The sequence below is a fragment of the Mercenaria mercenaria genome, chromosome 16 (genome assembly GCF_021730395.1).
Source record: "Mercenaria mercenaria strain notata chromosome 16, MADL_Memer_1, whole genome shotgun sequence".
Classification (NCBI taxonomy): Eukaryota; Metazoa; Mollusca; class Bivalvia; order Venerida; family Veneridae; genus Mercenaria; species Mercenaria mercenaria.
The window spans coordinates 24,645,344-24,659,609 of NC_069376.1; the positions used below are offsets into that span (position 1 = coordinate 24,645,344).

Sequence of the window (14,266 nt, forward strand, 5' to 3'; positions counted from 1 at the left end):
GAATGTAATCCAGCAATTAAACTGCATAGCTATTAGCTACTGCTGTTATAGGGAAGTGGTAGTGTCTGCCTTAGGTGTGGGAGGTCATTGGTTCGAGTCCCAGTTAGAGCTTAACTATTTAGATTCTGCTAAAGCATAGTTTTGCTGTTAATAGACTGTTCCAGATGTTCTAAATTTTTAGCACACAGTATCATGGATCATTATTTAGCAATCCAGATCAAAGTTGAATGTTAAATCAAATGCACCCAATTAGAAAATATTGACTATATTATGTCCCTTTGATGTTTATGCTCTCCATGTTCAAGAAGAGTTACATTCCTTGATCACAAAATTTTCGTTAACATGAAAATATTAGATGCTCATAACTCTGCACTTCTGGTTAAAATATTGTCTATATTTCTGTTTTTGAGAAATATATGGACATTTGTCTTCATTTCTAAGCTTTTTAACTTCAAACCTATGATTTGAAAAACTTAGGTACTATCTCTACTATTGGTAATAAGTTCCAAGTCCTTGCTGCTGCACACAAATATTTACTTACAGTTTTTCAGACAAGTCAAGTGGATCTTTAATGGTGATCCGATATTTCTGTTCAATTACATATTTTTCATGTGCATTTTCACATTCTCCAGTGTGAAGAGAAAGCCAGCTGCTTTTATGAGAAACATTATCTTCTGGAGAATACCGAAATGCCTTACAAAATAATGTACTTGCATGGAAATTATTGATTGCCAGAGTATGTTAATGAACCATGGGGAGCTACTGCAACTACAACATTACAACATACTCTGTATCCTGCCATTACCTCCAGGAAACTAAAATGACGTTCTTCAGTTTTGTAGGTGTCGCCTATATGCGAAACAAGAAATAAACTTAGTTACACACAAACAAGTAATCTACATACCTGGAGCACCAAACACAGAAATACCACCAGCTGGTATTTTCTTTCCGCTAGACGTTCTGGCACGAGGTTTCTTTTCAACTGGTTTTTCTTCTTCATGCTCATCTATGAAACAAAAAACCTTTAATCATATAACTTGTGATTCTACAATAATTATATAATCAAAACATTGGTATATGACTATGTAATGTGCCATTTAAATCAGTGGACTTGAAATGGGAATTTCAACTACGTACATGTATTCTCTGTTAGCGATTTTCATATTCTCCTGTTGGTATAAAAAAAAAATTTCTATCATGACCGGATGATGCTAAAATTGCATTTGAAGAAGACAAAACTACATAAATGTCCTGATTGTCAGTACCTGTCACCTACCTTAACTACTTCTCATGGCTGCCATTTTTTTCCAAAATTGACACAGTTTATTATTTTGTTTTGATGGGTTAAATGCTGTTCTCAAAACTATATTTGAGTAATATAACATAATCAGGTAACCTGAACACTGTTCTGGGATCCCTTATCCGTATTTACTTGTCCTCATGGAGTAACTGACAATTATCTCACATCCGGGAAAGAGGACAACTATTCAGTGAATGGTACCTCATATGAATTAGAGGTGAAGGACAACTGCCATACATGAATCAGGGGAAGAGGACAACTCCCATACATGAATCAGAGGTAGAGGACAACTGCCCTATTTGTATCAGGGATAGACAACAACTGCCCCACATGAATCAGAGGTAGAGGCTAACTACCCCACATGAATAAGAGGTAGAGTACAACAGCCAAGTATCAATCAAGGGTAGAGGAAAACTACCCCACATGAATCAGGAATAGAGGACAACTACCCCACACACATCAGAGGTAGAGGACAACTGCCCCACATGAAGCTGGGGTAGAGGCTAACTACCCCTAACATATCAGAGGTAGAAGTCAACTGCTCTACATCAATTAGGGATAGAGGTCAACTGGCCCACATGAATTATGGGTACAGAACAAACAACAAAAATACACAGTAATATTTTACAGACATTACAATACCCTGTAATAGCATCACTACCTTCATCTTCCGATTCATCTTTCTCTTTCTTCGTTTGTTTTGAACTTTCACCAAACAAGTCACCCTGTCAAATGCAAACAATCAAAACTATATTTGAATGCTTTACGGTTAAGCTAAAGTTTTAAAGCGTAACTAACACAACACCTGTTCTACATAATTTACACTTTAGATATAAATACTGCCTTGAACACAGTCCTGTGCTTTTTTTTTTACTTTTTTATCTACAGCTGCCGAACTATAGAGGAAGTTTCAAATTTTGTAAAGTCTGACATACATCTGCATGTGTACACATTTAGGAACTTTGTTTTCTTTTTACTCTTGAGTTCTACATACTCAGCTAAGCAGAAGGGCTCATGCAAAAATAGCATGCAGTTCTTGAAATACTGTTTGCTGTTATATTTATGGGGTCTTAAAGTAAGAAATCTTTACTGTCATAGCAAAAATTTCCTTTGCAAAATAACTATTAGCATGAGGATATTGTCCTACATTTAATTTTACAAGAAATATGTCAGTACCTCGTCACTATCACCAAACAGGTCACCTGACTTTTTCCCACCAAAAGTTCCACCTCCAAAAAGATCATCATCTTCATCATTGTCTTGAGCAGGAAACAAATCTAAAATATTACAAAAGCTCTTTGAAAACACATTTAAAAAAATCTTAAAATCTAAAATAGCAGCAAATTCAAATATTATGCATAATCTTCTTACACTCTCAATTATCACAAGTTTTACCAATATACCTTTAATACTTTTCAATTTATTGCAGGATGCAGAATTCAAGGATGGATTTACAGACAGACTGATGGACAGACTGTAAGTACTTATTATATGCTCAAAGTACAGGATGACTACTGCACAGTGCAATATCACCTTTTTTACATATCTACTGTGAAATCATCAATATTCGTGGGGGACTAATTTTCGTGGATTTCGTGGTTGAGTTAATCCATGAATTTAATCCCAACGAACAAGTAAAATTCCTATTGATTTTATGTTCAAAATTTGCTATCCATGAATTCATATCCCCATGAAATTGTCGTTTTGACCAAAACCACGAAATTTCATGCCCACGAAATTTAATGATTTTACAGTATATAAATTCTGTAAAAAAAAATCGGCTGGTATTTCACAATTAAATATGAATTGGCAGAAAAAAAAGTCCATATAGTACCTTTTAAATTCCATATTGTACCTTCCATATTGTATACTGCCGGACTACTTTCATTAATATACATGACCTGGCATAGTTCTATAAATAGCGCACATAAAAACTTCACTTAGATCCATTTTAATATTGATAAACATTAAAGATTTCCTTCAATAACAAAACAACACATAAAAAGGTAGAGGTATACAATAAAAGGGTCATTATAACAGAAGCTAGATCTGGGATTTTGTATTCGGCTCTTGTGGATTTTGCAAGACTGGATCACACTCAGCGCTTGCGCGCCTCGTGAGATCCGATCTGGCAAAAATCCTCTCGAGCCAAATACAGCATCCCAGATCAAGCTACTGTTATAATAACCCTATTATATCTCATTCAGAACTTTGACCCATTTTCAATACTATTTACTGATAGCTGATAAGGATATATTAACTCAGAATCATTTTGTACATTCTAAAACCAATTATACTGGAACATACCATCATCATCTTTAGGTTTTTCTTTCTTTTTCTTTTCTTTCTTTCCTTTCTTTTTCTCTGCAGAATACAACGAGAGAAGTTATCAAATGCATTGAAGGATACTACATAATACTTTGTTTCAGATAAAAGACAAAAAGTTAATTAACTGCAAAACTTTTATATGAAGTTGTCTTTTTTTCAGTTCTCTATTTTTGTCTCACTGTAAAGGGTGAAACATACAACAAAATTTAAATTTTAATAAATCAAACTTTATCCAATCAGCTACGGTCAAATGATACAATAAACCTTTAGAAAGGAAAATCTAATGTGTTTCTCCCATACTTTCACATTCCAATAATCTGAAACAATGTGAATGACTGTACATTTAGAATATTTTTGTTAATCTATAAACAAATACCTTTTTTCTTTGGTTTTTCCTCCTCGGAATCATCGCCTTGTTCTGCAGGCTCTGGAGACGGGGCTTTTGGTGCAGGTCCTCCCAACTTCCTTGCTAACTCTGAAGCAAAATCTAACGGAGCACCTGGGGGCTGTGAAGTATACCAAAACATTTACGTTGTTGAGTTTGGCTTAAAGTTCCATACCGCTTTTAACTTCATGTTAAAAACATGCAAAGCAGCTGTCCAAAAGTACCATTTGTAATTTTGCAGGTTAACTTACACTGTCACTAGTCATAAAGGGAAGTAATAAATAAGGACGGATTCAATAATACTTTTGACAATGTAACTCAAATATTCAAACCTACACCCAAATTAAATGATGAACCAGTGCATTTTTTAAATTTAGCAGGGGAAGGGTTAAGAAGCTATTTTGTTAAGACAAGAATATGTTGATTCCAAATTTCAAAGCCAAAATACTGATCATTGGGAATAGATTCTGTAGCTTTAGGATATAAAGACACAGCAATGATTTAATAAAACATGTTTTAATTTACAAATTCATTTCTAATATAGAAATTCAAGAATTTGGAGTATTATTCAGAATTTATTTATATTCATACACCATACCATTTTCAGAAATTTAAACGAAGCTGGACAAAATGATGAAATAAAAGGCCACTTGAAAGCTTGCATCTATGACAGCTCTGTATTACCTTTGGTTTTTCCTCCTCCTCCTCATCTTCTTCTTCACTTTCACCAGAATCTGTTTCACTTTCGTCTTTAGGTTTCTTTTTCTCGCTGGTACCAAACAAATCACCATCACTATCTGACTCTTCAGAATCCTGATACAAGAACACATCCTCAAGAAATCTTACAGCATTCTTTACAATTATAATTTCTTTACAATTATTTAAGGAGGTAGGTTACCTTGTTACAAGGGTAAATTCAAATTAGTAGAACCGCAACATCTTTTTGTATTTCGTGTAATATGAAGTTTTAACTGCTAAAATCTCAGTTTCGTTTTTCTCTGTCCCTTCAAGTTCAATTTTTATCCACGTTTGAAGAACATGACCCTCCAAAGGTATTTCATATTGAAAGAAGAAGGAAAATACGGATATTTAACACTTTTCAGTGTATTTTAGTTTCATTGATATCCGTAGAAGTCAGCATAATGTATAATTTTACTAGTATGCACGTTAGCTTTCTAATATAAGCTTAAAATGTATATGTCGCGGGGCTCGTGTTTCCATGGTAACGCATTTTCTCTCATTTTTAAACAACTATGTATAAAAATAGGGGTTTTCGACGGCTTCAGTGCCATTCTGTTAATGACCAACATGGAATATTTGAGCAATATTATTAGCAAAATACCAAGCAATATACATGGTACCCTATTTTTCTTAAAGTTTAAAGTAACCATGGCAACAGAGATGTTTAAAATGGCTTATATCTTGCTTTTTGTCGTAATTTCTTATAAAATAATATTGAATAAGATTATCTTTCTAGTTGATGTAGCTTTAAAACATATTATTTCTAATGTAAGTTATATTTCCGTGTTATCTGTATTTATTCAAAGGAATTTCTAAGCTTAGAATACTTACAGCAGTACCCCTCGTCTGGCATTTTTCATGGAAAAATCGTTCAGCATGCTACAATTATTCTCATGGATATTGTTGAAATGAAAATAAAAGCCGAAGCTGTGTTTCTTAAATAGACTAGTGTGAAGGCTTTTGAATTTTACATTTAGATACATAGGTCACGGGCTTCGTTTCCATGGTAACATCAGTTCAATTCAAGAAACCACAATTTTCTACTGAAATTTGAACAATTTTAGATCTTAGTTTTAGTATATAAGTAACAAATTATCAACGGAACCTGAAAAATAGGTATTACAAATCAAACTGCTAGATTTTTTATTTGAAAATGGCCGTAACAAGTAACCTCTCACCCAACTATATTCCAAATAACATTGGTTACCATCATCCATTTTCTTACATTCCGCATTATATTTCAATATAACTACATAAAAGAAGCAAAATATTGATTATTATTCAGAGCAAAAGACTCAAAAAAATTATTTCAGCAAATAATGGTTATTTGAAAATAGTTTGAATAAAGAAAATGCACAAAATTACGTACTTTCAAGATAAAAGCTATTAATTTTGCGCGGTAACTGACACGTAACGTCATGACGTCAATGACGTCATTTTAAGGCAACATTGTTTTGAAGCGTTTCTGCGGCAATTTATTCATTATTTCTGCATTATTAAACCATCAAGCGTCAGATCGAAGACAGGTCTATGATTTGTTTTCAGAAGAATGAATAATTTAACACATTTAGTTTGTCGTAAACGTCGTCGTAAATCGTCACGTTAGCTTCCGGTTGGACATGCGCACATACAAATATAAAGGTAACCTACCTCCTTAAGCATTATATTCTCTTTACAATTACTTAAGGCATTCCATTTTCTTGGTATTATAGTTTCTTAACAATTATTTAGATATAACACATTTTCTAAACAATAATTCATTCAAATCAAGCATAACAGTTTCTAAACAATTATTTAGGCATTACATTTTCTTAACAATTATTTAAAACATAAGACAATACCTCCACGGATGGTTATAGAAAACAAGCACCATAGTTACTATGATGATACCTACCTGTGGAAAGAGATCTTTCTTTTCTTTCTTACGTGGTTTCTCTGTATCCGATTCTGATTCTGTCTCGCTGTACGAGTACTGAAACATTAAACAATTCCCAGTGTATTGCTGAATTATAAACCTTACAATAAATAGTAACAACAAGAGCTGTCACTAACGGTGACAAATGCCCCCCGCAGCGCCTTGAACTTTGACCTGGTGACCTTGACCTTTGACCTGGTGACCCTAATGTCAATAGGGTTCCTGTACTCAATAAGTACTATCAGCATGTGAAGTTTGAAAGTCCTGGGTGCAGTGGTTCGCGAGTAAAGTGCCTTCATGCAAAAAGTTAACATTGTGACGAACGAACTAACAGACAGACAGTTGAAAACTAATATGCCTCCCTTCTGGGGCATAAAAATGCTATAGGACATTATCCTGTAATGCAGACCAGTCACAGGAAGTAACACAATAACCCACTCTAAACTGACAGGGATGTAACATCATACTTCACATCACGTTATCCTGTGTCATCGTGTTAAAAAAGTATGTTAATGTCCATATTTTGCATGATTAAACAAGTTTTAGTCATGACAAGAAATGATCCTATCAATCAAAGACCATCACTATAGTAGGCACTCTATTCAAATGAGCCCAGCCGCTTAACTCAATAGGGGGAATTGCAGGGTCATGAGTTTGATCCATGGGTGACCCGTATGTTCTTTGAAACATTTTGAAAAAAGACATTGCGTCTGAAGTCATTCATTACTCTCCACTTCTGATTTATTAAGAGAAGTTGCCACTGACTTGTGAAGAACACGTAAGTACTGGTACAGAATCCAGGAACAATTGTTAGATTAACGGCATGCCATTACCGATATATAACTGAAATACTGTTGCAAAATAGCATTTAACCCAAAACCAACTATTCAAATGAAAAGATAATGATTTACATACATATCAATATAAATTAAATTTTGATATGCAAAATCTGAATATCTGAATGTCTGTTTTGAACTGACAGCAATGAACTTTAACAAAGTCAGGCATCCTGTGGCAAGTTGTAGCCCTACTTCATATCTCCAAAGGGTCGCCCTTTTCATAGGTGGATTTGATACAACATAATTCTGATCTTTTACTCTGTACATCAGATGGCAGTAAATCTTTCGTATTCTCAGTTCTAATCTATGTGTAACATAATTCCCATCAAGTCAGGCATTTACAAATGGTGATTATAGTAACAATCAAAATATTTTCCAACAAGACTATAACTTCTGCTTTAACAGGTCAGTTATAAGACAAGAAAACTTTGTATGGTTCTACCTCAGATTCTTCTTTCTTTCCTCCATCTTCATCTTCATCCTCTGATTCACTCTCACTGATACTTCCAGCATCAGACTCCTCATCTGAAACATCCATACTGTCACATGTAATCTCGGGTAATAAAAAATTTGTTTTTACTTGTCCAAATGAGAACAGACTTCTTTCTTTTTTAAGGAACTACTTATTTCCCATTTTGTGTTTAACTGATCATGACTTTGAAGTTATCGTAAGCATGGGTCAAGACATTACTGTTACTGTGAAATCATTAATATTCGTGAGGGACTAATTTTCCTGGATTTCATGGTTGAGTCAATCCACAAAATTTAATCCCAATGAACAAGTAAAAAATTCCCATTCATTTTATGTTCAAAAGTTGAAATCGACAAAATCATATCCCTGCGAAATTGCCGTTTTGACCAAAACCACGAAATTTCATGTCCACGAAATTAAATGATTTTACAGTATATCAGACTGTAAGGTAACAATTGTGTGCTGTTTACCTGAGACATCTTTTAGACCCACAGTGTCATCTTGCATAAAGTTTGGTGTTCCTATCAGATGAGGTAATGTTCTGTCAATGTATGGATCCTGGAGAAGACATAAAACTGACTTAAACTAAATATTCTGGTTATCTTCAAATTTCTATAGGTCTTATTTTCATGGTTAAAATACATTTTTTTTTTCAATTTATAACCATTTCAAATGTAATTGGAGCAGAATAAAATGAAAATATTTAAAAGATTTAAAGGTGATCCTATTTTGAATATAAAATACTTAATATAACTTTAAATTTTCATTGAGAATAATTCTTCTTATAGTGATCTAAATCATTTGAAATTTAAGTTTAAGAAAGCGATTTTTCTTTTACTTAAGTAAAAATGAGCGAGATGCAAAGAAAGTGGAGTGCACATTGTCAGGGTATCATATGCCTTACCTTGGCTTCCAGTATAGGATCAACTCTGTAAGATTCATCCTCGTCCTCAGAGTCTGAGTTGTCAATATTTGTGTCTAGTTTCTCAAATGCTTTCTCAATCACATCCACACCAAGTTTAATGGCTTCAGTAACCTTTGGGATCAGTTCAGCTTCCCTCTGCTCTCTTGTTTTTTCCTTATAAAAAGAATTATACAATAAAATGTTGTTTTATTATTTTTTTTGTTGGATTTAATGTCACACTGACACATGAAAGGTCATATGGTGACTTTCCAGCTTTAATGGTGGAGGAAGACCCCAGGTGCCCCTCCGTGCATTATTTCATCACGAGCGGGCACCTGGGTAGAACCACCGACCTTCTGTAAGCCAGCTGGATGGCTTCCTCACATGAAGAATTCGACGCCCCAAGTGAGACTCGAACCCACATCGATGAGGGGCAAGTGATTTGAAGTCAGCGACCATAACCACTCGGCCACGGAGGCCCCAAATGTTGTTTTAATAAAAGAAAAAAGAACACAGCAGTTTCCTAAGTGCATGAATTATTGTTCCTATGATATTTGTTTAACCCAGAATCTGAACAGCATTTAAGTGATAAAGCTACAATCATTTTATTACCAGACTGAGTGATCTTGATGGTGTTTGTTCTCTACATATGATATAGCCAGCAACTTCCTCACAAACAGAGGTACAATGTAGGCTAATAAATAAATCAATAAACAAAAGCTTGCATTTTACCTGATTCTCCTGTTTCTTCTCTTCCTGCGGTGTTTCTTCCTGACTGACATCCTCATCATATACACGCTGAAATAATAGAAGAACTACCTGCTGTATTTCCCAACTATTAAAGTCTCTTGTTCCAGATGTTTTACAGTTCGTGATTAGATTGCGAGACAAAGAATTTCATATCAAGCTTATTTCTGAATCAAGCATAGTGTCCCCAATCAACCCGTGTCCAAAATCGACCTCAGTTTTCCCAATCAAGCCTTGTGTCCCCAATCAAGTTTGGTGTCCAAAATCAAACTCAGTGTTCCCAATCAACCTCGGTGTCTTAGATCAACCTCAGTGTCCCCAATCAACTTTGGTGACCAAAATCAGACACCATGTCCACAAGCGAGCTCAATGTCCCATATCAAGCTTGTTGTCCAAAATGAAGATCAGTGTCTCAAATCAAGGTTGGAGTCATCGAAGTGTGGAATATTAAGAAAACACTACAGTAAAATTTTGACAGGTTTAAAGACCAGATACATTGTAGTATATAAAATCATGTTACTACCAGGTGTTTCAGTAAAAACTAGAAATGTGTCCATGGGACACAGATGCCCCCACTACATGACAAAGGACACCAATTTTTTCCTAGGTCAGGGGCCATAACTCCTACAATACTGAATGAATCCGGATGCGAAACCCCAGGTGCACAACTGCAAATGCTGACCAACATTCCTTTAAACTTTGGTGACTCTAGGTCAAATACTTTTGGAGCTATGTGTGACACAACATTAAAATGACCAATTTTTAACTAAGTCAGGGGCAATAACTCCTACACGACTGAATGAATCCGGATGCGAAACCCCAGGTGCACAACTGCACATGCTGACCAACATTCCTGTAAACTTTGGTGACTCTAGGTCAAATACTTTTGGAGCTACGCGTGACACAACATTAAAATGATCAATTTTTAACTAAGTAAGGGGCCATAACTCCTATATGACTGAGTGAATCCGGACACGAAACCCCAGGTGCACAACTGCACATGCTGACCAACATTCCTGTAAACTTTGGTGACTCTAGGTCAAATACTTTTGGAGCTACGTGCGACACAACATTAAAATTACCAATTTTTAACTAAGTAAGGGGCCATAACTCCTATATGACTGAGTGAATCCAGACGCGAAACCCCAGGTGCACAACTGCACATGCTGACCAACATTCCTGTAAACTTTGGTGACTCTAGGTCAAATACTTTTGGAGCTACGTGCGACACAACATTAAAATGACCAATTTTTTACTAAGTCAGGGGCCATAACTACTACACAACTGAATGAATCTGGACGCAAAACCCCAGGTGCACAACTGCACATGCTGACCAACATTCCTGCAAAGTTTTGTGACTCTAGGTCAAATACTTTTGGAGCTAGGCGCGACACAACATTAAAATGACCAATTTTTATAAAGTCAGGGGCCATAACTCCTACATGACTGAATGAGACCAATTTTTATAGTCAGGGGCCATAACTCCTACATGACTGAATGAATCCGGACGCAAAACCCCAGGTGCATAACTACACATGCTGACCAACATTCCTGTAAAGTTTTGTGACTCTACGTCAAATACTTTTGGAGCTATGCGCGACACAACATTCTCGGAAGGACGGACGGACAGACGGAAGATGGACGGACGGACAAGGGCAAATCTATATGCCCCCCCCAGAAGTGGGGGCATAAAAAACTCTGCTCAATAGAGACAACATTATATAGCACTTGCATGTAATTCATACTCCATAAACAGCACAGATTCTACTAGAAATTCCAAATCAGCATTGCAGATAAACAAAACATTGTTATATCTCAAATAACTGGAACTGGCTACTGTATATTTCATTTGACCAGTTTATTTATAATGCATATTAACAGTAGGAGTATTTGAGACAATACATATTAATTGTGTAATACTACTCACATTTTCTACAAACTGTGTGTTTGCTAACATCATAAAGTCATTGAATACATTATTCACCCGCACCCCTGCCATCTGAAATATCAAAAACATGTCAATACAGAATTAATGAAGACATATGATGATATGTCTTATGCACAGACAATTCTGTTAGGTATAAAATATGGATAAAAAGCACCCCACTCCTGCAAGATATTACAAAATTTGTAAATAGTCAAAACATGAAATAAAAAGAAAATTTGTTTGTTTTTCATTTCAATCTTAAACTGTTCTCTACACTCTACATGTTAATCATTTCACATTTCAAAGGATTTAAGAGAACTTTGGAAATTTTACATCTGTAGGGTGTGAACATGTAGATTTTTTTAAAAAAACTATCGAGAAAGTACCTTGGAATCGTGTACAAGGCTTTCCACTTCTTTCTCTATCTCGTGTGTCCTTGAGATCAACTTCTGGGAGAACTCCTGCAGGTACAACAGCAGCTGTAATGGGAGAAAACATTTTCTTATTCAAATCACTTAAATTTGAGTGAATAAAAACAACAATTATATATAAATGCTGTTGTAAGCCTTAGGACAAATGACTTGAATATACTTCTACAGTGAAAAATTGGATTCAATCATGACTTTCAATACATTGATGCTTCAAAAATATCAGTCAAAAAGGGTAGCATGATTTTTTTTTTCTGGTTTGAATATCTCAAAAACTATTTTAGGAATGATGAGCAAGTAAACATCACCGTTATTCATGTTTATCAAGTTACCAGCTAATGTCTTTTTATATTTAATTTATTCTCACTAAAACTGACAGTAGTATGTAACTGATTATAATTGCAATAACTATGTTTGACAGAACTATATTTTACGACTTAAAAGTATAAAAGTTTGTATAATTACCCCAGCATCTCCTGCAAGGGACCAGTTACTGGCCCCTTTTCTCATTTCATCAAGACTCCATGCTCTTTCCCAGGATCTATCAGCCTGAAAGTTCAGAAAGTTTGTTTAAAAAACCTAACAGTATTTAGACTATTTTAAAAAATCTTTCTTGAACATGAACATTTAAGTAACTGGTTTAAGGTGACCTATAGTCTTTTATGAATATTAAAGTCACTAAAATCTTCAAGTGTTTGTATTTTTTTGCTTATATTAAGAATGTATCTAAACCTATACACTTTTGGACAGGTCTTTTAAATCTCTACACAGTTTTAAACAAAATTGCTCATTGTTAGAGCAATCCTGCAGATCCTTTTAAATGCAGGTACATATATGTACTCACATACTTCAGTAAATATGGGTACAGGATAATGAAGTTGGGTACAAACCATATAAATTTTTAAAAAATGTTCCAATTAAAACAAAATTATGAAGCAATAAAAATTATGAGAAGTAACACTTTCATTCAGCCTGTTTTTTATCAGTGATTTGTTTTACCTATGCACAGAAGGGCTACAGCTTTTTTGTGAGGAGTTTTTTCTCCCTGAAGCAGATTTAGAGAGGTGGGGATATAGAAATTTATGCAGTTTTTAGTGTGAATGGGAATGCTGTTGTTAATATGACCACAAAAGAATACAGATTACTAAAGGCTGTCAATATATTTTTTACACATCACAGATTTTTTAGCAGGGAAGCACAGGCTATTCGTACAGCTCTCACGTACGAATACTGAAATAGCCTGCAGGTGTTTATCCGTACGGCAGTTTTGTATTACATTGCACTGAAGTCATTCCACTGATTTCTTTACTTTTCAGTCGCAAATATTTCAGAAGTATTTATAACTCTTTAATCCAGGAAATATTAAAATTTATTTATAAATAGCTCTCTACTCAAGTACCGGTAGTAAAATGAATTCAACAATTTATGAGCAAAATCCATGTTAAAATAACAAAACCAATAAAATATTTCTGATTACGGCATACGAAGTGCTAATAACTATCAATAATTTATCAAATTTGTGATCATGTTTTTCTCAGGATTAAATTATTATATAAATAATTCTGTTTTCTGTCATTTACAAAGCATCTAAGACGATGAAAAACACTGTAAACTTTTATATTCAACAAACCTCCAAATTTAACCAGAGTAAAAGCTATTTATAAATAAAATATTTACAATAAATATGTAGAATATAACTGAAACTTTTTTTCATGAGCACAATCCATGTCTTAAATATTAAAGAAAGTGTTCAGTAAGTTTAGCCACTTCCTATGTTAAAATTATCAAATATTTTCCAAAATTACAAAGTTTCTGGTGATTTAAACTTATGTATGTACTGTACACGATAAACGATACTGTGCCTACACGCCTATGGCACACCAATTGTCCAATAATTACGCTAACCCAAGTTCACCCTTGAAAAACTAGGATTAACGATCGATAAACTAGGTGTTTTGAACGTAAAACCAGGTTTTTCGAATACTAACCTATATTTTCGAGTGAAAACATAAGATAACGGTCGTAAACCATATTTTACGCTCGTGAACCCAGGTTTACGTTCCATAAACTAGGTTTCTCGATTGAACTATGAATTTCGGTCATTATCAAAAGTTCAAAAACGTGAACCTTTATTTACGGGTGTAACCTTGGGTTCATGAGTGTAAACCATAATTTACGAATGTGAACCTATGTTAACAACCATAAACTTGGATTATGACTGTAAACATAGCTTCACGCTCGTAAACATAGGATAATGACCAAAAATCATAGTTTTGTTCG

The 14,266-nt window shown here is 34.5% G+C and overlaps 1 protein-coding gene across 2 annotated transcripts in view; it reads right to left on the reverse strand.

Annotated features, from left to right (window-relative positions):
* LOC123540147 (WASH complex subunit 2-like) overlaps nt 1-14,266 on the reverse strand; it is a 48,070-nt gene that overhangs the window by 28,918 nt on the left and 4,886 nt on the right. For both annotated transcript variants that reach the window (XM_053526406.1, XM_053526405.1), the window contains exons 2-15: nt 12,452-12,535; nt 11,945-12,037; nt 11,559-11,630; nt 9,617-9,682; nt 8,885-9,058; nt 8,451-8,538; nt 7,951-8,033; nt 6,649-6,726; nt 4,698-4,826; nt 4,005-4,134; nt 3,608-3,664; nt 2,477-2,577; nt 1,962-2,025; nt 905-1,006 (exon numbers count right to left, since the gene is read on the reverse strand). In XM_053526406.1, the coding sequence (XP_053382381.1) occupies nt 905-1,006; nt 1,962-2,025; nt 2,477-2,577; nt 3,608-3,664; nt 4,005-4,134; nt 4,698-4,826; nt 6,649-6,726; nt 7,951-8,033; nt 8,451-8,538; nt 8,885-9,058; nt 9,617-9,682; nt 11,559-11,630; nt 11,945-12,037; nt 12,452-12,535 (1,321 nt within the window). The remainder of the gene's footprint in view (nt 1-904; nt 1,007-1,961; nt 2,026-2,476; nt 2,578-3,607; nt 3,665-4,004; nt 4,135-4,697; nt 4,827-6,648; nt 6,727-7,950; nt 8,034-8,450; nt 8,539-8,884; nt 9,059-9,616; nt 9,683-11,558; nt 11,631-11,944; nt 12,038-12,451; nt 12,536-14,266) is intronic.